Genomic DNA, 22397 nt, shown 5'->3' on the forward strand with positions numbered 1-22397 from the left:
GCTGAGAATGGACTGTAATATCCTCATCTAATGTTAGGGGATTTTACTGTGCATTTGGTGTATTTATAGTAAGCAATATTTTTGTGCTAGAATGCTTGTTTTTCTTTTAAAGGCACTCAAGGGTTTAAAGAATTTGCACGAGAGAAAAATGTTATTGTTTTAAATTCACACATGGGCAGCATTATTTGATTAAATGAGAGGCAGGCTTTTATTTGAGTCGCTTTTCTACTTAAGAAAATCGATCTGAAGTTACATTAAGTAGAGGTGGATAGGATAAAATCTCGAAGGTATTCTTTTGTGCATGAAATATTTTGACGTGTGTCTTGTGATTTGCTAGCTTTATCTAGGACAGCCTAGCATTTGCCATTTGCGAGGCAACACATTATTAAATTATGGTATTCACTGCTACAACATGTAGTTATGGTCACAAGTTTAGACAAATGTGTGGAGGTATTATGACTGTGAAATGCCCGTTGTTGGGGGGCAGATGACAGAAGGGAGGGCTGTTAGTTTTGTGGCTTTCTGGTAGCGCCTAGAAGTAGGATGTTGAACTGTATGCAGCTGGTCTAGGGGTAGCCAGTGTTGGACCCTCCAGATTCTGTTGAACTACAACACCCATCACGCCTGATCATTGGTCATGCTAAGGCACTCCTTCTGTTCTTGTTCCAACAGAGATTTATTTCTGTGCTTCATACACTCAGTGGGCTGGCTCCTGACTTGTGGACTTGTCTCCTGCAGAAGCTTTCCTCTGGTGGAAAGGGCGGCGATTTTCACCATGGTCTAATTCAGGCACCCCCAAACTCGGCCCTCCAGATGTTTTGGGACTACAACTCCCATCACCCCTAGCTAACAGGACCAGTGGTCAGGGGTGATGGGAGTAGTAGTCCAAAAACATCTGGAGGGCCGAGTTTGGGGGTGCCTGGTCTAATTTCTGCTGCAGCTCCTCCCATGATGTTCCCAAGGGTTCTGAAACTGTTTTTTTAGGAGGCAGAGGAGGTTGCCAGGGGTGGGGTGGGGGGTTGCCCACTCTCTGCAACTCCGAAACTAACCCAGTGAAACCAGCTCCTGTGAATTTGCAGAATTATTATGAAGAGTTTTCTCTATTCAAAGTGTTTAATTCAAAGCCCAAGTGCAGTTTAAAGATATAGAGACCTAAAAAGGGAGAGCAGGAAAGAGCCTGGGAGGTGCCCATCAACATTTAGCAGCACCTGGGCAGCCACAAAACACACCTGGTCAGAGGCTTCCACACTATAGTGTACTGCATTTCTGTTTAAATATCTGTACATATTAATTGACACATGCAAATTTTGTATATATCTGCATCCTTTCTTGTGCTCTTTTTTTCTGGTTGTAAATAAGTGGCTATCCTTGCATATTCATGTAAAAAAATAAAGAAGCAAACAGTTCACTCTGGCCCATGGGCCAGAGCAGGCATCCCCAAACTTCATACCTCCAGATGTTTTGGACTACTATTTCCATCTTCCCTGACCACTGATCCTGTTAGCTAAGGATCATGGGAGTTGTAGGCCAAAACATCTGGAGGGCCGCAGTTTGGGGATGCCTGGGCCAGAGCAATAAGGAGTTATTCATACTGGTATTACTCAGATCAGGATTACAGTCCAGCTGATCAGAACTTTGTGTACATCCATCACTTTTGATAGGGAAGGGCAAGCTCACTGTGTCAGAGCGCAGGTACCCTCTGAGAGCTGCTGTCATGGAAGGAGGGAATGCTTTATCTTGGCCTTTTCCTTGGACTTGCCACAAGTCCCCAACTCTGTGCCTGGACCTCTGTACATATGTCTCTGGACTGCAACCCAATATAATTCTCTCTCTCCCTCTCTCTCTCTCTCTCTCATCTCCTGGGTGAGTTCTAGGTCCTTTGAATTCCAAGAAAACTTCAAAGCTTATTTTCTAATTTGTCTTTAGACTTGGCAAACAACTCTAATTTCACTTTTTATTCACTGTTAACTACAGTTAAGCTGGGTCTCATAAAACCTTTTGGTGAAGGAAACCAGAAGTTGTCATTTCTCATGGGACTTGGCCCGAGGAGTGGTTAATTTTTAATTTATTTATTTTTAAGAGCAGCACTTGGTCAGACGAAAACCTGCTTGTGCCTTAAACACAATGTTCTTTATCTTTGCTCTTGATCAAAACTAAAGTGAATCCGGCACAAGAACATTCAGTGCTGGGGTTTTTTGCATGTACAAATAGCCACAAGCGTCACATTGGAACATAATATTTGAAAGTTCAGTATTGGGTTTTTTGTTTTTTCCCAAAAAATGAAAATAAAACCCTGAACTAATTTGTTGATCAACATGCAGTGAATATGTGGATTTAAGTAAACGAAGTAGAAATGAATAATCTGTTTCACTGGAACGTACTTCATGAAGGAATCTTAATTAACTGTCCCCAGAAAAAGCAGCATATCTTAATGCATACTTGGAATCCTTTTCAGTTGTTCAACTGCACAAGGACTGAGCAAATCTAGATCTATTCCTTTGTATTTCAGTAATATGTTCCGCTATGTTAGCCTTTTAACAACCATTTGTCATTCAAACTACTCTGAAATATTATATTTGTTAGTTTCTGCATGAGTAGCTGCAGCACACAAATAGACCAGAGAAAAACAGGAAGGCATAATAATAATAATAATAATAATAATAATAATAATAATAATAATAGAAAGCACTGCTAATAATAATATTAGAAAGCACTGCTAATAACAAGGCCAGTGGAAGTGATGGTATTCCAGCTGAACTATTTACAATTCTAAAAGATGATGCTGTTAAGGTGCTACAATATGCTTCAATATGCCAGCAAGTTTGGGAAACTCAAGAGTGGCCAGAGGATTCGAGAAGATCAGTCTGCATCCCAATCCCAAAGAAGGGCAGTGCCAAAGAATGCTCCAACTACCACACAATTGCGCTCATTTCACACGGTAGCAAGGTGATGCTTAAGATTTTACAAGGCAGGCTTAAGCAGTATGTGGACCGAGAACTCCCAGAAGTGCAAACTGGATTTCAAAGAGGCAGAGGAACCAGAGACCAAATTGCAAACATGCACTGGATTATATAGAAAGCTAGAGAGTTCCAGAAAAACATCTACGTCTGCTTCATTGACTACGCAAAAGCATTTGACTGTGTCGACCACAGCAAACTATGGCATTTCTTTAAGAACTGGGAGTGCCTGATCACCTCATCTGTCTCCTGAGAAATCTCTATGTGGGACAAAAAGCTACGGTTAGAACTGGATATGGAACAACTGATTGGTTCAAAATTGGGAAAGGAGTACAACAAGGCTGTATATTGTCTCCCTGCTTTTTTAACTTATATGCAGAATTCATCATGTGAAAGGCTGGACTGGATGAATCCCAAACCAGAATTAAGATTGCCGGAAGAAATCTCAACAACCTCAGATAGGCTGATGACACAACCTTGATGGCAGAAAGTGAGGAGGAATTAAAGAACTTTTTAATGAGGGTGAAAGAGGAGAGCGCAAAATATGGTCTGAATCTCAACATCAAAAAAACAAAGATCATGGCCACTGGTCCCATCACCTCCTGGCAAATAGAAGGGGAAGAAATGGAGGCAGTGAGAGATTTTACTTTCTTGGGTTCCATGATCACTGCAGATGATGACAGCAGTCGTCACGAATTAAAAGACGCCTGCTTCTTGGGAGAAAAGCAATGACAAACCTAGACAGCATCTTAAAAAGCAGAGACATCACCTTGCCGACAAAGGTCCGTATAGTTAAAGCTATGGTTTTCCCAGTAGTGATGTATGGAAGTGAGAGCTGGACCATAAAGAAGGCTGATCGCTGAAGAATTGATGCTTTTGAATTATGGTGCTGGAGGAGACTCTTGAGAGTCCCATGGACTGCAAGAAGATCAAACCTATCCATTCTGAAGGAAATCAGCTCTGAGTGCTCACTGGAAGGACAGATCCTGAAGCTGAGGCTCCAATACTTTGGCCACCTCATGAGAAGAGAAGACTCACTGGAAAAGACCCTGATGTTGGGAAAGATTGAGGGCACAGGGAGAAGGGGACGGCAGAGGATGAGATGGTTGGACAGTGTTCTCGAAGCTACCAACATGAGTCTGACCAAACTGTGGGAGGTAGCGGAAGACAGGAGTGCCTGGCGTGCTCTGGTCCATGGGGTCATGAAGAGTCGGACACAACTAAATGACTAAACAACAAAAATAATAATTTATTATTTATACCCTGCCCATCTGGCTGGGTTTCCCCAACCACTCTGGGGGGCTTTCAACAAAAGATTTAAAATACACAGGGTCAACACAAGCAGAAGGTGGGTTAGGATCTCTTAATGATTTGAAGTAGCTCACCAGGTACTGTATTTCTGCTGGATTAGCATTGGCAACAACAAAATGGACCCCTCCCCCAGTACCCAGATTATCACTTTGAAATCAAGAAGGTGGAAGCAGAAATAACCAGGAGTGGGTTTTTCCAGGGAAGGGCTATGAACTCAGTTCATTTCTGGTACTCAGAACAACTCGCTGGGCTCAGAATGGTATTCAGAAGCATTGCTGCCTTGGGCTGTGGAGACAGAGCAGAGCCACTATGGCGGCTGGCCAGTAGCCATTGATGGCCTTCTCCTTCATAAATCTCCTCCATAAAGTCTAATCCTCTTTTACAACCATCCAAGTTGGCAGCCATCTCTGCCACCTGGAGGAGCCAGTTCCATGATTTGACTGTGTACAGTGTGAAGAAGTGCTTAAAAGAAATCTGTCCTGAATCTCCCAACATTCAGCTTCCTTAAAGTAAAGGTAAAGGGACCCCTGACCATTAGGTCCAGTCGTGACCGACTCTGGGGTTGCGCACTCATCTCGCATTATTAGCCGAGGGAGCCGGCGTATAGCTTCCAGGTCACGTGGCCAGCATGACAAAGCCGCTTCTGGCAAACCAGAGCAGCACATGGAAACACCGTTTACCTTCCCGCTATAGTGGTTCCTATTTATCTACTTGCATTTTGATGTGCTTTCGAACTGCTAGGTTGGCAGGAGCTGGGACCAAACAACGGGAGCTCACCCCATCACAGGGATTCGAACCGCCGACCTTCTGATCAGCAAGCCCTAGGCTCAGTGGTTTAGCCCACAGTGCCACCTGGGTCCTTAGATGTCTACAAATTCTAGAGTTGTAAGAGAGGGAGAAAAACTTTTCTCTGTCTACTTTCTCCATGCCATGGATATTTTTTAAAATATATATATACTTCTGCCACATCACCTCTTCCTCACCTTTTCTCCAAGCTGCAGCCTTTCTCACCAGGGAGTCGCTCCAACCCCTTGACCATTTTGGTTGCCTTTTTCGGATCCCACAGACATGAAAGCTGGTCAGGTCTGCTGTAGAAGAAACAGGGAGCCCCAGGTTCTGAAAATTTGCTAGTGGGGAGGGGGGGTGAATAAAGAGAGAATTCAAAATAAGCTTGTGTGATAGTCATGCTCTTCCACACCCTTAAATGTGTGTTTTATTTTGATTGGTTGTCTTTATCAAAGTTTTGTCGACTGTCGTGCTTTGTTTTCATTTATTTTAAAGAAACAGGTTTTTAAAATCAGCAGTAATACAGCCTGAGAACCAGAACTTAGGAAATAACTGTTGTAGCACATGTCTCCAGGCACTTTAAAGAGAGCCATACCCTTGAAAATGCACCTCAAGAAACTGTCAGGGACGGTCACTGGGCACCAATCTATAAACTAACAGTCAGAGGCAAGAGGGAGGGAGGGAGAGAGAGAGACGGCAACCCCAGCATTTGGTAGGCAAGAATAGTCCTGCTACATCAGACCAAAGTAGGGGGACTAGTTATACATTGCCAAAAAAGAGAATACCAATCTGCATATGGTGATGCCATTTAAAAATAAAATAAAGTATGCTGTGATTTAAATACAAATGCAGCATCCCTCACCATAGTGGGGAGACAACAGGCAACTTGTTTTCTTCCTCAGTCCGCTGGCCAGGTGCTGCTAACTGTAGACGGGCAATTTCAAGGTTCCTGCTGCTCTCTCTCTCTCATGGTTTCTTATCTTTCAAAACAGACTTGGACTAGGCAACCTTCAAATAGAGGACATCTTCAAATAGCAGACAGCCCTTGAAAGTAGAGGGTGATTCTCTGCAGAGTTGGATACGTTGCCACCTTAGAACAAAGGCCTATCTGCTCCCACATGCTGTTCTCCTAGTATCGAACTAGATGCCAATGTGAAACCCACAAGTCACAAGTCACAGCAATTGCTGGAGTTTGCTGCTTTGACTCTTTCCTTTGCTGGTGGCCTCATTAAAAGGCCACTTTCAGAAGCATCATGCAGTGTTCTCTTAGGAATCTTTCTGGCATGTGTAAGGAATCTAAAATCACAATTTTGTGTCTCTGTTGCTCAATGGCTCTTAAGCCATTTATTTTGGCAAGATGGGGAATTAAGAGAATTGCAGCACTAAGCTCTGCTTTATCTCATCTTCCGTTCTTTGGGGAATGGCTCTTGGAATGCTGCAGCGCTCGCTACTTAGATGTAGCTCAGCAAATTGAAAGCTTGTTGTTAATTTGCTTTGGTGATGAGTCTTTCGTTTTGGTAATAGGCTTTTGGCGTTCGTGCCTCGCAGCTGACGGCATCGTATGCATAGGTTGCTTGTGCAAATTGCAGTCATTTTATTAAGTTTTAAGTTCTGCACATGCTTACAAATCATGGTACCATAGGAAGCTATCTTATACCGAGCTGGCGCAATGGTCCATCTAGCTCAATGTTCATTATGCTGAGTCATGGCATCAATTCTCCAGGGTTTCGGATGGGGTATCCTATACATGGCTACTAGGGGATAAGCCCTGCTGAACACAGTGAGACTTAGTTTCAGGTAGATATGCATCAGATTATTTCTAAAGCACGTCAAAATGCAAGTAGATAAATAGGAACCACTACAGCAGGAAGGTAAACGGCATTTCCGTGTGCTGCTCTGGCTCGCCAGAAGTGGCTTTGTCATGCTGGCCACATGACCTGGAAGCTGTACGCCGGCTCCCTCGGCCATTAATGCGAGATGTGCGCGCAACCCCAGAGTCGGTCACGACTGGACCTAATGGTCAGGGGTCCCTTTACCTTTACCTTTTTATAATGGGAAAGAGGTGGTTTTCCCTCTACCCTTGCTCCTGATTTTTGTGCCTTGAGAGGAAAGAGGAAACAGGCTCAGTACATATGATGGGCCTGTGCATGTGATTGAGAACACTAGTTGAGCCAGGATTTCCAGTCAAATATGCAGAGACCCTTTTTGCATCTAGAGCTGTATGCGAATAGACTCCACTTTCATATACCAATCAGTGTGTGAAAGTAGACAGGCAGCACAAGAAGACACATGCAGGATGAAGGTGGGGCTAAGATCTAGCATCCCTTTACCTGTTCATTGAAGATAGGGATGATGTCATGGGAAGTAGGCTAAAGTGGGGCAAGAGAAGGGGTTTTTCTCATCTCCTGCAGTTGCCTTGACCCTAGTCCATACTGCTTCTCTCAACAGCCAACAAAGGAAAAGATAATCAAACTAAATTGTGGGTTAAAGTGGAACTTCTAAAGTTGAGAGTACAGTGATACCTTGGTAGTCAAACAGCTTAGTTGTCAAACAAATTGCCTCCTGAACGTTGCAAACTCGGAAGTGAGTGTTCCGGTTTGCGAATGTTCCTTGGAAGCCAATCGTCCTCCACGGCTTCTGATTGGCTGCAGGAAGCTCCTGCAGCCAATCAGAAGCCGTGCCTTGGTTTTTCAACCATTCTGGGCGTCGAACTGATTCAATTCGAGAACCAAGGTACCACTGTAATATTCTTCTCGGATCAGAAACATCTAGTTTTAAATTGGAGCCACACAGGATGTTGCAAATTCCAAGAAACACCTTGTGGTGGTTCCTACATCCGTTGATAAGTGAGCCCCACCACCTTAGTAAAAGTGAAAGTAAGAATGTACAGGAATTGTCTGGCTGTTCCATCCAGTTCCATCACGAGTCCGCCACATGCCCCTGCTAACAAGCAAGAAGTGACCATCCTTTAACTGCTGTTGCTCCCATTAAAAATAATTAGGAAAAAATCTTGAATGGCAGGTCTGTTAAAAGCTGTTCATCACGATGGTTAAATAGAAACTTTGTATTTAGAGGCAACTGCTTAATGGCATATACTACATAGGTGGGTAACCTTTTCACTGTTGAGGGCTACATTTCCTCATAATCGGTGGTGAAGTTACACATACTGGCACTTTCTTCCACCCCCTTTTCTTGTCGCCCCCTTATACTGCTCATTGTCCTCAGTGATTGGTATCATAGAATCATAGAGTTGGAGGAGACCACAAGGGCCATCCAGTCCAACCCCCTGCCAAGCAGGAAACACCATCAAAGCATGACATATGCCTGTCAAGCCTCTGCTTAAAGACCTCCAAAGAAGGAGAGTCCACCAAGGAAGGAGAATCCTGGTAGAGGCTCTCCAGGATTTCAGACTGGGAACATTCCCAGCCATACCTGGAGATGCCAGGGATTGAACCAGGAACCTTCTGCACTCAAAGCAGATGCTCTGTCAGTGAGCTACACCCCTTTCCTTAACCAAAGCCTAATGATAACCTGTATATTTAGTTTGAAATGAAACAGATATAACTTAAAACCCCAAACCTATCTAAGCTAGAGGTCGTCACTTTATGTTGTATGGAAAAGGGATTCATTTGTTAATTGGATTTCTTCTAACATTGATGGGAGCAGGGGGTAGTGGGGGGGCACCTCTACTTGCATTGTCAGTCATCATTTCATAAACCATTGTCATTATGTTGGAGCAGGAAAAAAGCACACAGTCAAATTGGTACCCAGTTCATTGGAAGTAGGTTCAGGACTGACAAAGGAAATGCTTCTTCACAAAGGGAAATACAATGGAGAGAATTGTGGAGGATGTGGTATTAACACAGGGAAATGTCGTATTCACCACAAGATATGGTGATAACCACTATCCTTGCTCTAGCTCTGAAAAAGCTGCGGAAGGGCAGTCAAAATGATCAAGAGATTAGCACTCCTTCCTTTGAAGAAAGGTTAGAGCATTTAAGGCTTTTTTTCTTTTTGCAAAAATAAATAACATGACATTGTCATATCCCCAATTAGTAATTCCCATCAGTGTAGCTAAACACCTTAACCTTTTCTTCTTTTGAAAGGTGTGAAATTAGTCACAACTGTACACTCTATATCAGGAATGAGGAACATTTTTGACCCAGCAGGCCAGTTCTTTTATCACCCCACAACACCCCACCCCACCCCTGCAGGCTAGCTTTGATTGATGGGTGAATCTTCCGATGCCACAATGATATCAAATGAATGATTGACATCTGTTCTCCCAAATGCCTTACAACCAGCTGTATGCTGGGCATTTGAGAAGTGCTCCTCAAAGCACCTTGCAAGCCCTGGGCTTGGCAATCATGGAACACAGGGCTTGCAAAGCACTTTAGGCAGCATTTTCAAAACACCCAATAGACAGCTGGGTGTCAGGTGCTTCAGAAGCCCTGTGCAAGGGATCGGCAATGCCTGCAAAGCCCCTTTGGGCCAAGCCAGAACATAGGTGATGGAGGTCAGGTGGGTGTGACTTGGCTGAAATCCAAGTCACAGGACAAATGGGGATGCCTGGCAGGCTGAATATATGTCACCATTCCAGAGACTTGAAATTTTATTTCTTGTTCTTTGCAGAGGGGAGACCGACAAGCACAACTCTCACTCCCTGAAATGAGCTCAAAATTATGTTTTCTTTGCTGTGAAAATATTATGAGGGACTGAAATTGTTTCTGTCTTTTCAGTGGGCAAATTTGATTGAGGGATCTCTGGGGGAAGCAATATTTGTGCATGCAAATGCCATATGGAAAAACAAAAACAAAACTTTTTTCAACTTATATATTTATAGTTGTATTCCTGTTATAGAAATTGCATTGCTATTCTAAATGTTTGTGACAGTAATCTAGATAAACTGTTTATGAATCCAAACCAGTTTTCAAACTTACTAGCCTTGTTCATATGCAGGGCAAAATCATGGCTTAGCAAGACATAAGCAGAAAGGAGCCACCATGAGCTTTGAATTTGTGTGCTCCATCATATCCTCTCCTCCTCTCACATGGCCAAGAGGAAGACTTTAGCTACTTCTCTTCCTGTTTCCTTGGATCTCAGTTTGTTGTGTCATCAGGGCCAGTTTATCGCAAACTATGGTCAGTTTCTAAACAAGGCAACTTCAAACCATGGGATGCAGACCTGGCCTTTAAACTCGCCAGAGTGAGTGTGCAAAACTATGGTTTCTGCTCACTGGACCAGAAAGGATTTTTATCCTCTAGGACAGGCACCCCCAAACTTTGGCCCTCCGGATGTTTTGGACTGCAATTCCCATTTGGGGATGCCTGCTCTAGGATAATAACATCTCTAGGATAAGGCTTCTTTGCAAGTTTATGACCATGCAGGGAGAATAACTGATTTATGTTCAGCTGATGCCTTTTAGGAATTGACAGAGGATGTTCAAAATCATCCAGCGTTTTTCGTTTGCTTAGGAGAGGTGCAAGCTTGAATTAATTAATCCATGCAATTAATCAATTAAAGCATTGCTAGGCGATTAAAATCCCCTGCAATCAGTGGAATAATGCACACTCAACTCTGCGGTTGGAGACATGATGAACTGCCCTAGTTTTTAATGTATGGGAAGGCCTTGACTCAGCAGTAGAGCAAAAGGTCTAAGGTTCAATAGTTTTTCATTTCCAGGGAGATCCCTTGCTTGAGATTTGGAGAGCTACTGCCAAACAGTATGTAGTTAGATGGAGCAATGGTCTTATTCGGTATAAGGCAGTTTCCTATTGTAATCCTACAATATCAAAGAGCATATTAGGAACAAATGAAAATTAAGAATAATCAAGAACAGCATTTTACTCATTCAGGAAGGATTAACTTGTAGCCAGACAATGAGTTCAGAATGTGTGTGTGTGTGTGTGTGTGCGTGCGTGCGCTTAAATACAAACATTGGTGGGTGGGTGTTTATTGTTGCTGATATGGTAAAGAAAGAAAAATAATAATTAATGGAGCAACTACAGGGTATGCTGCCTGCTTTTGAATTCTCCCTTGTTTTCTAAATTGGATCCTGGTTTGATTATTCACCATACCAAAGACCTGCCTTATTAACAAATGTGATATGTGAATATGAAAAGTAAAGGATCAATACAGTTGTGTAAAAGTCTATCCTTGAATGCTGGTAGCCATGGGAGGTTATTCCTACTCCTGAAAACCTGATTGGTTAACGGGGGGGAAACAGGGTTAACCTATCCCTATGGATGTCAACAAGTTCACAAATAAATGTGAGTGTTACTTGTTGCTATCTAACCTTTTACCTGGTCTCACGAAAACTCATTTCTCCCTGAAGCGTTTTTTTAAAAGTCCCTTTTGGTTTGAATTTTCATTAGCTTTAATTCAATTCTGCTGGAAGCCTGAGAAAGTTAAGGGCAGGGCATGCCTCCGTGTCATGGAAATGTTGCAGCCTTTGCATAAACAAACGAAGATGGTTTGGAAGCTAGTGAAGGTTTGTCCCATTCTGAAACCAAACAAAAGATGACTTGCAAGACAAGGCATCGGACTTCCCATGCCCCAACCCATATAAAACTGGGTTTGGGGTAAAAACAGGCCACAACTTTATTGAATACAGATGAAAGAGATTTGGCTTGGCTGTGGGGCAATTGAAATACTTCCGGCCCACCCACTGAAAGTGACGTGTGGTCAATCCAGGCGGGGGTTCCTAATACGTACATCAAATAGGGTGCCCCTGCAGGGACTGCCATCTGGGTGAGTGCCTTTGGCCCTCTCCCCACCCTGGGCATGCGGACATGGCCACTCCCCCCGGATTCCTTTAATGGGATACCCCAGCATTTGGAGGGGCAGGTGGGGACTACAACCTCCCCTCTGTCCAAAATTGCCCCAATGCCCAACCAGTTGTGACAAATTGCTATGAGGTAGGCAAAACCACCAGGTAAGAGCCAATTATCCTGGTGGGCAAATTCCTACCTGACCCCGTAAGAACAGCAACCACCATAGCCACAACAAAGTCATTGAGTTATCAATGTAAACCATGGGTGGGTGGGATGGGGAAACCCAACACAGGAACAAACAGGCTGTGCCCCAGGTGTGGGCTGCTTAAATGGGCAAGGGGTGGATCCGAGGGAAGCCCACCATCGGCTCCATCAGCTTCGCCCCCTGGCATAGCCCGCATCCCAGCCTGCATCCCTATTCACCAATGCAAGGTGCAGGCTAGGATCCGGCTCCTGATAGGCGATGGGGGCTTATGCCCCCTCTGCGTAGCAGGAAGGGCACTGAAATTTGAATTCCACCATCGGGGCCCCAGTGAAGCCTCTTCCGTCCAGAAATGCTGCCACACCAAGAGAGGTGAGCAGACTTCTGTCACCCAATAAACCGACCATTTAACCAACCATTTGGCCGGACTCACCAGTCATTTTATGGATTCTCCAAGGCACCAGCCAATCTTCCACAAATATGGCTTTCCTAATATCCTCTGAATTGGTGAAATTTGTACAGAATACAGCTATTCACTAGTCAGAGAAAACATCTTGGTTGGAAGTACGCTGGAATATAAGAAGATGCTTTGTACTGCATCATATCATTAGGCTACCTAGCTCTGTATTGCCTACACTGACTGGCAGTGGATTTTCAGGGTTTCAGATTGGGGGTGTTCCCAGCCCCACCTGGAGGCACCAGGGATTGAACCTTCTTCCTACAAACCAGTTATTCTACCACTGAGCTGGAGCTGCCACATGTGAATACAGTTTCTCACATATTATGGTAACAAGCAGTCCAATATCTTACCAGCCCAGTCCTTATTCAGCAACTGACAAATGGGGTCAGGCATTTAAATCACAATAAATTGAGAAGTTCTATAGAAATGCTCGTTACCTGGCAGGATTTCTTGACCGCATTTGCCCTCCTTGTCACTCTTCGGTATTGCTTTGTGCATAGGTCCTAGGAAACAGTGTTTTACAAGATGTACTCGCCGGGGCTCTGTATCAATGGGTGCTTCTAAATGAGTGTTTATTGTCAATTGGGTGCTTCTCATGTGTGCATTTGTTTTATCGCAGCATCGACATGACGGTGCCAGCGTCAAAATACTAGCCTGTATCCCTGCTCCCCTTTTAATCCAGATTTATTCCTTCTGAAGAGTTTAAAAGTAGTCCCAGTTGCCAACAACCTGTTGCAATATCTGAATGACCCTTTTTACAGTATTAAGCCCCTGTCTGGAAGCAAACCGTATTAAATCAAAATCTGAATGTATCTGCCAGAAGCTAGTTTTCTTGTTTTAGACCCCCATCTAGTGTCCATGGTTTTGTACTGCAACAGAAACACCTGGATGACTGGCAAATTGCAGGTGTTCCATGTTGTAGCTTTGTGGAACAAGTGTGTTCATGTCTCAGATTATATATTGACAACTTAGCAGGTTTTCCTCCAAGAGGGTTTACTTTTTCCATGAAAAAAATCATAAGGTAAAAAACAACAACCCCAAATCAATTGCCAGTGACCCATTTGCAATATTAAGCCCTCATGAATAGCAGTTCCCCTTCTATTTGGTTTTTAACCTTATCAATAAGGTTGGGAGACATGCAATTTTAGTTCTGCATTACTTTTAAGCCTAAGCAAAAAATATTATTTGGTGAAATTCGGGGGGGGGGAGCTGTAGCTCAGCCCTCAAGAATGCTTGCATCTTTTAATGCATTACTGTAACAACAACAACAACAATTTATTATTTGTACCCTGCCCATCTGGCTGAGTCTCCCCAGCCACTCTGGGCGGCTCCCAATCAAGTGTTAAAACAATACAGCATTAAATATTAAAAACTTCTCTAAACAGGGCTGCCTTCAGATGTCTTTTAAAAATAGGATAGCTGCTTATTTCCTTGACATCTGATGGAAGGGCGTTCCACAGGGCGGGTGTCACTACCGAGAAGGCCCTCTGTCTGGTTCCCTGTAACCTCACTTCTCGCAATGAGGGAACTGCCAGAAGGCCCTCGGCACTGGATCTCCATGTCCAGGCTGAACGATGGGGGTGGAGACGTTCCTTCAGGTATACAGGACCGAGGCTGTTTAGGGATTTAATGGTCAGCACCAACACTTTGAATTGGAAACGTACTGGGAGCCAATGTAGATCTCTCAGGACTGGTGTTATGTGGTCCTGGTGGCCACTCCCAGTCACCAGTCTAGCTGCCGTATTAATTGCAGTTTCTGGGTCACCTTCAAAGATAGCCCCACGTGGAGCGCATTGCAGTAGTACAAGCGAGAGATAACTAGAGCATGCACCACTCCGGAAAGACAGTCTGCGGGCAGGTAGGGTAGCAATGCAGGTGTGGGGAGCTATTTCTCTGGAGTGGTTTCTCTTGTGATTTGATTGATGCAAAAAGTGTGATTGCAACACTCTGAAGAGGGATGGGCGGAGGAAGCTGAGGCCACCTAGCTGGATGTCATTTTGCATGGATTGGGCCTTAGCTGAAAACAAATTATCTACAGACATGGAAGTGTATTTGCTGCAATTGTCTTGTTTCAAAATCCTGTTTCGGTTTTGAGTAGCACATAGTATGGATAAGTTTAACATGTGCTTAGATTGCTCTCCTGTTTCAGTAGCATAGTAAACTTCCAAGGCTCGCTGAAATGAATGGAGCTGTACTGTAGCAGCGCTGAGTCAAGCATCTAGTGACCTCTTGTGAGCACAAGGATTGCAACGCCCACTTGCATTTTCTACTTGCAATAAGTTCCTTGCTCCTTTCTGTGGATGGGGGCAGCTCTGTGCGTGCCTTACTTTCCACAAGAGTAAGAGACCACAGCTCAGCAGTCTCAACTTTGTTGTAGAAAGTTGCAGGTCCAACTTCCTGGGATGAAGATTTTGCATCTTCCATAAAAGGGATTATGGGGCAGATGACAGGAGTACAGTAAAAGCACTTGTCAGGAGGCTGAAGAAGAAAACTTACTGCCATCAGTATTGACCCTGACGCTTCCCATTTACTGCTGCCTGAGTCCATGGCAGAAGAGTTGAGGGAGCCAGCTGTGAAACCTCTGGCCTGAGGAGGAGACCCGGCTCCCCCTGAACTTTGCTTAAGTCACGCAGCAGTGGCTTCTTGAAGTGCCAGCAAGACTAGAACAAATACTGCCGTGCTTTAGGAAATATGGTTCATTCACCTATGTACACCTTTGGTCTGCATGGAGGGAGTCCAGATCTTACGGCATACACATTTGCAGAGGCAACCTTCAGGCTCCTTCCCTCAAAGATGGACCTCAGCTCTTTCTCCCCTTCTTCTTCCTCCCAGAAAACCCCTTTCTCCCCCTCCAGCAGTTATCTGGCAACCTCCCAAATCCACAGTCTCTGTTCACACCTGGGAGCAAGTTCCCTTGTATTGTTAATGGCCTCTGTTGTACTTTTTAGGTTGGTTTGCATAAGCCAGCCCAGGAATTTCCTAAATGTCATTGGCTGGATTCCTGCATTGCAGAGGGTTGGACTAGATGACCCTCCAGGTCCCTTCCAACTCTACAGTTCTATGATTCTATGCTAGTTTTCTATGCTAGTTTAGAACATCCTTCTTGGGGTGGCATAGCATGCCATCCTGGGAGCCCCCACTTGCAGTCTAGAGTGGTAACAGTCCCGTCACTGTCTTCCCCCATCACCAACAGTTGGGGGAAAACTTGAGTCTCAGTTTCTGCACTGCTGTGATTTGAGCATATTTGTCTGCAGGAAGTACAACTGACAATAAGGGACACTTTATCTAATAAAAGGTTTCCAGTGCTGCCATGGCATCTTGCTGAGCTTAAGTAAATAAAAATGCTTTATTTTTATTTGCAAGTTGCACAGAAGGAAGTGGATGTTATAGCGAGGGATGACCACCTGTGGTTTGGTCCAGGAGTAAGAGATTTCCAAGTGGCGGAAGAGTTCCTTGGTAGTGGCTTTTTTTCATGTGTGTGGCTTGCAGATCTGTTAGCTCTGTGGTATTGAACTTCTCTTCCTTTCTTGCAGTTTCGACGTCGACAATGGCACCTCATCGGGACGGAGTCCCTTGGATCCCATGACAAGCCCTGGATCGGGGCTCATTCTCCAGGCTAACTTTGTTCACAGTCAGCGGAGGGAATCCTTCCTCTACCGGTCCGATAGCGACTATGACCTCTCTCCAAAGTCTATGTCCAGAAACTCCTCCATTGCCAGTGATATGTAAGTATTTGACGCAGTGTCTGAAAGGACTTTCAAATTCACATGGCATCAGCTTCCGTGGTCTAGAATCTGCTTCATCAGGTGCAAGAAATGCCATCCTTCATTACCAGGCTGATAACAGTGGAAAGGCTGAAAGGCTGAAAACAGTGGAATCAGGTCAACACGGCGTGCAACAAGGTGTAGGATGTGAAAATACAATTTATTGGTGAAATGTATGCAAAATGAGCAGCGACAGGACAATCGGCCTAGCATAGCTAAGCTGATTGACACCTGTAGTGGATTAGGAAGACATTGTCTTTACACAATACTGAATAAAATGAAAAGGGGTTTAGACTAAACATTAGGAAGAGCTTCCTGGATGTACCAGCTGCTTTTCAGGGGAACAGACAGATTTTGAAGATGATGGGCTCTCCTTCATTAGAGGTTTTTAAGCAGATGCCATATGGCCACCTTATCCTATAAAGGGATGCTGGGAAGGGGGGTGTCCCTTGCATTGGCAAGGGGTTAGATGACATACAAAGTACCTTCCAATTCTGTTATTCTACCCTAAGGACGTGCAAAGTGTGTAGCTTCTGTATGTGAAATCTGGGATGCTGCTTATTCATTGGAACACGCAAAACTGAAGCATAAACTATATTGACTGTCAGCGGCTCCTGCCAATTTCAGACAGGTTGTTTACTAGCCTTCTCTAGTGGATTAAACCTCATAGAGGGGGTTAACTCATAAGAATCATAGGGTTGGGAGGGTCCTTGAGGATTATCTAGTCCAACCCCCTGCAATGCAGGAATATGCAACTTTCCCTTTCGGGGATTGAACTTGCAACCTTGGCATTGTCAGCATCATGCTCGTAAGCAAATGAGCTATCCACCTTCTGCATTCAAGGCAGGTGCTTTGCCACCACAGGGTCCAAATTCAAGGGAATCTCCTTGCTTGTGCAAAGCCTGTGCACACACATGTCATATGCCAATGGGCTTCTTTGCAGATCATGCCAAACACACGAAGCCAAGGGCTAGTGGGTATGATCCCACATCATGTTTACGTGTGTTCAGGGGAAAACAATGCAGCTGTGTTGATTATTATTTGTTAACTTTGTATAGCATCCTTCTCCCATAGATCTCAGGGTGCTTCACAGCATTCAAAGACAAGATAAAAGCACAAAATACATAATAAAAAGCTCCCAACCACCCCCTCCCATAAAAAACACTATATATATATATATATATATATATATATATATATATATATATATATATATAATATAAATGTTAGTGGGTACACTTTTTAATCTGACCTTTTGAAAACAAGCAAATGAATATTTGTGATATGTATGTGTGGTATGTATATCTATCCATCTTTTTAGAGCAGATATTAAATGGGCATCTGTCATGGATGCTTTAGTTGTGATTCCTGCATTGCAGGGGGTTGGACTAGATGACCCTTCCAACCCTACAGATTTAACCCCAACCTCCCACCCATCAGTGGACGTCACAAGGGACCATTGGTTTGGGGGAACTGACCTGGCAGGCCAAACTGAATCCCCTGGCAGACCAAGATTGTCTTGCAGGCTAGAGATTCCCCATCACTGGCGTAGCTGCTTCCTTTTTTTAAAATAAAGAAAATTATTGGGAGATTTGATGGTGGATCTAGTCCAACCACAGTGTGCACTTGACAGCAGTGACTCCCCGCAGGAGTCTGACGAGTGCTGCCTGGTTATCAAGATCAGAGGCAGGCAGGGAGTAGATTGGAATCTGCCAGAAGATGGCTGGATGATCTGCAGGGCAACAGCAAGGGTATCTCTTTACCTATGAGTGTCACTACACTTGGCATTTGCACTTCCCATATAGCTAATTCAGTAGAGCATGAGACTCCCAATCTCAAGGTCATGGGTTCAAGCCCTACATTGGGCAAAAGATTCCTGCATTGCAGGGAGATGGGATGGTTCTCATGGCCCTTTCCAACTCTACAATTCTATGACTGGTGACTGTTCCCTAACCAGTGGGCTGGATTGGTCCTATGGACTGATAGTTGCTGCCCTCTCAAATTGAGAGCAGTTAACATGGATTTAATGGACTCTTGGGTTTAATAGCACTTAACTGTCAGCTGATTTGCCAGGTCTCTAATAGCCAGTTTGAATGTATGTTTCATAAGACCATTTAAATATTGTGTTGCTTCTTCATTGGTGCCAGGCTTCCTCCACCTTGTTGTGGTGATTATAGTATTAGGCCAAATCATGTGAACATGTTTGCGCCTGCTTAAAAGACAGTGAGGCAGTTCTATTTATTTCTGTTCTGCTTTTTTTGTCTTTCTCAGAGGTTTTGATTTTGTTTAGATGTTAAGAGTCTGCCATGTCGGGTCATGAGCAATGCATTTTCCCATTTCAGCCCACCCTAGGATCTCACTTGAATTTACAGAGTCTGGTTTTACATCCTCCTCTTTTGAGCACAGAATTATTATGTGGCTTCAAGAAGTCTGTAAAATGGAAAGGAGGTTGACCTATCTCACAGTCTTGCTGTGAGCAGAAACAAGAAGAAAGGTCTGATTTGCTTGTTAAAAGAGCTATTTACATGTCTGCCTCGTTCTCGTGATAGAACCAGAGTTTAGTTGTTGCTCTACTGATCCTCTATAGCTGTGAATCTTCTGTGGGTGTCTGCAGAGGTTTGCAGAGCATATAACAAGGGGGGGGGGGACAGGACATCAATGTAAACCACAACAACACAATCCTAGGATTGCATATTAAAAGTTAAGTAGAATCATGTCTTTCATCCTAGATAGCACAAGCAACAGTTTAATTTGCGTTCCTTTACGAGGGTTCCTCCCCCCTCGCAGTCAGAGATGGAGCCATAGGCTGCAATCTTGCAGTTGGTTACGTCTGGAATTAGCTCTTCACAGAATTGCCACCTTTATCTCTGTTTGGAATCTACCCAAGGCATGTTTTGGCAGGTCTTATTCGTATTCAATTATGGGTTGCTGGAGTTTGTGAGAATGTGTTGCAAAGCTTGGCCTGACTGTTTCCCTCTTCGAGAGCATTTCAATTTTCTTTAAAAAATAATAACGAGTGACTTTATATATCATGTAATCTCTCCAGTTGATGTCCTTCTTAGGTTGGCCAATGACCCTAGTAACTTAAGAGGAAAAGAATCACCCATGTGCTAACTTTTGTGTTACTCTGCAGTTTTATTTATATGAGAGTGATAAGTACTTTGGGCTTGACGAAAGGTATTTTCCCCCTGCAAGTGTGAGTGACCTCCTTGCTTCCTGCCCCCTCTCCCGCTAAGAGACGTCATCCTGATAACTTTACTCCTACGTCACATTGTGATGTGGGTACGGTTGCTCCAGCAACAGCACACTCTCCGTAACGCTGAGGACATGTGAGTCAGTTGAGAAGTTTTACTGGGTTTTTATTAGCCTATGAAACACTTCCCTGTCATCTGCAGTTACTAGCTTGTCCGAACCTCACAAATGGTTATCCGTTCGTTAATACTTGATGCGAATCACTTTTGGTGTTCCAGTGGGCTGGCCTCGCCAATGAAAAGTAATTGTGGGCGCTACCAACTGCCGGGGCATGCCTGGTTTGTTTTTTGGGATGAAAGATTTCCCTGAGTTTAAAGGAGCATAACCCTGAGCACTCAATCTGTTCTATACAGCTGTGTGCAAGTCTAAAAAAAAAAAGCCACACTGGAGTCATAGGTGCTTGTTCACCCCAAAGTTACTAGGCTACAGCTGTCTTGCTTCTTAGCCTCCAGATAGCACAGCTGGAATGAATGCACGGTGAGAAAGTAGTTGAGGACAAGATGAATAAAGAATAATGTATCATTTTGAACCTGATGGAGGGGAGCAAAGCCATCCGATACTGATTACTCTGCTGTTTGTTTGTTTTTTCAGACATGGAGATGACTTGATTGTGACACCGTTTGCTCAGGTAGGCTCCACATGCAATGATGTAGCCATATAGGAAAGGATCAAAGGAGGGGGGGGCTGTTTTTGGGTTGAGCCATATATTTGAATGAGCTACAGTTTTTGTTGTTATTACTATTATGTTCCAAAAATAACATTCTGAAATGGAACCACTTCCATGGTTAACTTGTATTGCTTAGAGGTGCTTAGAAAGAAATCTGATGATTTCTAAATTTTATTTACAGTGGTACCTTGGTTTACGAACTTAATCCGTTCCGGAAATCCGTTCTTAAACCAAAGCCATTCTTAACACAAGGCACGCTTTCCCTAATGAGGCCTCCCACTGCCGGTGCCCTTCCACCGTTCGGATTCTGATCGTAGACCGAGGTAAAGTTCGCTTCCCAGAACACTACTTCCAGTTTTGCGGAGTTCTTATACCGGATAGTTGCAAACAGGGCTGTTCTTAAACCGAGGTACCACTGTATTTGTTTGCTACATTTCTATCCAACCTTTCCCCTATGGAGCTCAAAGTGGTATACATGATTCTGCCTCCCAATTTTATCCTCACAGTAACACTAAACTGAGGCTGCGTACACACTATACATTTGAAGCACACACCCCTCCCCAAAAAGGGGTCCTGGGAATTGTGATTTGTTAAGGGTTCTGGGAACTGTGGCTCTGTGAGGTGCAAAGTACAGTTCCCACGATCCTTTGGAGGGGGGTACGCTTTAAGCGCATGGTGTGTCCCCAGCCTGAGAGTCTGGAACCGGCCCAAGATCACTCAGTGAGTTCATGGCTGTGTGGGGATTTGAAGCCAGCTCTCCCTAGTCCTCGTCTGACATGCTAGTTGTTATACCAAACCAGCGCTCTAAGGAGCTGCATAGGTTCACACAAAGAACATGCAATAACCCAGTGGAAGGGTGGGTAGGGGGAGTTTTCTTTAAAAAGAAACTTCTTTTCTTTGAACATCAGACTGCCATGCCATTCAGTGAACTGATTTTGAAGCATGGTGAGCCCTGATGGTGCAAAGCACCTCTTAATGCGGGTCGGAAGCAAGGGCACACTGTTTGCCATCTCTGCCCCAACACAGGTGATGAGCAGTCCCACACCAGCAGTTTGTGAATGTGCAAAGTACTAGTGCATTTGAGATTCTATGCCCCAAACTGTTGCCATTTTGGATCACTAGGAGTACTATTCCGGTCCAGGTACTTTAAGGTGTGCTTCCAATGTTTGTATATAAATAATAAATTATTATTTATACGCAAAAATATTATTATTATTATTATTATTATTATTATTATTATTATTATTATTGCACACACGCGCACACCTATTTGGTGCCAGCAAATCAGGGTGACATGGATTTATTTCATAATAACTTTATATGAATTTCAAATGTGAGAGGATCTCATTGTGCAGTTGTTAACTGCTGGGATAATTCTGGTGCAAATGGCACTGGACATCAGTAGACCATTCTTTTCAAAGCTCTGTAATTTCAGAGAAACAAAGAGTGTTTTATACGTAATTTTTGTCTTATTTGAACAAGGCTGCTTTTTAAACAAATAATGGCTTCTTTTGTGAGAAGGAAAGCGGCGAAATGATTGTTCTTGCATTTCAAAAGCTTCTTTGTGAAGTAACGGTCAAAGGCTTCAGACACCAAAATAATCCTGGAAAGTTTTAAGAGATTGTTTAGAAAGCTTTTGGCTTGTTGACCAATGGAGCAGAGAGAGATGGGTAGCACACCTGGTGAAACTGAGATTGAAGCATCCACTTTATTTGCTACAGGTGCTGGCCAGCTTACGTTCTGTACGGAATAATTTTGCTGCATTAACCAACCTGCCGGATCGAGCACCTAGCAAGTAAGTGTGGCCTTTTCCTCCTTCCTAACATTTTGAGTTAATGCTCCCTTCATTTTTGCTTTGTCACTTTTTCCACATATAATAAACCTAATACAAAATACAATAAGCAACAACGATAGCAACTAGTCTGTCATTTCTTGGGGGGAAAGCATAACAGCAGCTTGAAGTTAGAACCACTACATAGAACAAGTTTATAATGCACATTTAAGTCTAGTCCAGTAAGTCCCTGCAGATGTTTCTGGAGGTCTGAGGAGGTGATCTCAATTGATCACCCTGTCTCATGTGGAAGATGAATGGATGTTGGGTGTTGTAATAGGATAAAGGACTCCTCTTGCTGTTGGTTGCGCTGACTTGACAGGTCAATTTGTGGGCCAGAGCAACGGACCACAACCTGAGCATATTGTGAATCTGCTGACAGGCCTGCTGCGGA

The 22397-nt window shown here is 43.8% G+C and overlaps 1 protein-coding gene across 15 annotated transcripts in view; it reads left to right on the forward strand.

The window, feature by feature from the left end:
* PDE4D (phosphodiesterase 4D) overlaps positions 1 to 22397 on the forward strand; it is a 636676-nt gene that overhangs the window by 503958 nt on the left and 110321 nt on the right. For all 15 annotated transcript variants that reach the window (XM_035100841.2, XM_035100843.2, XM_035100833.2 and 12 more), the window contains 3 exons: positions 16023 to 16214; positions 20097 to 20133; positions 21894 to 21967. In XM_035100841.2, coding sequence (XP_034956732.1) covers positions 16023 to 16214; positions 20097 to 20133; positions 21894 to 21967 — 303 coding nt within the window. The remainder of the gene's footprint in view (positions 1 to 16022; positions 16215 to 20096; positions 20134 to 21893; positions 21968 to 22397) is intronic.

This window comes from Zootoca vivipara, chromosome 11 (genome assembly GCF_963506605.1).
Source record: "Zootoca vivipara chromosome 11, rZooViv1.1, whole genome shotgun sequence".
In the NCBI taxonomy this organism is placed as follows: domain Eukaryota; kingdom Metazoa; phylum Chordata; class Lepidosauria; order Squamata; family Lacertidae; genus Zootoca; species Zootoca vivipara.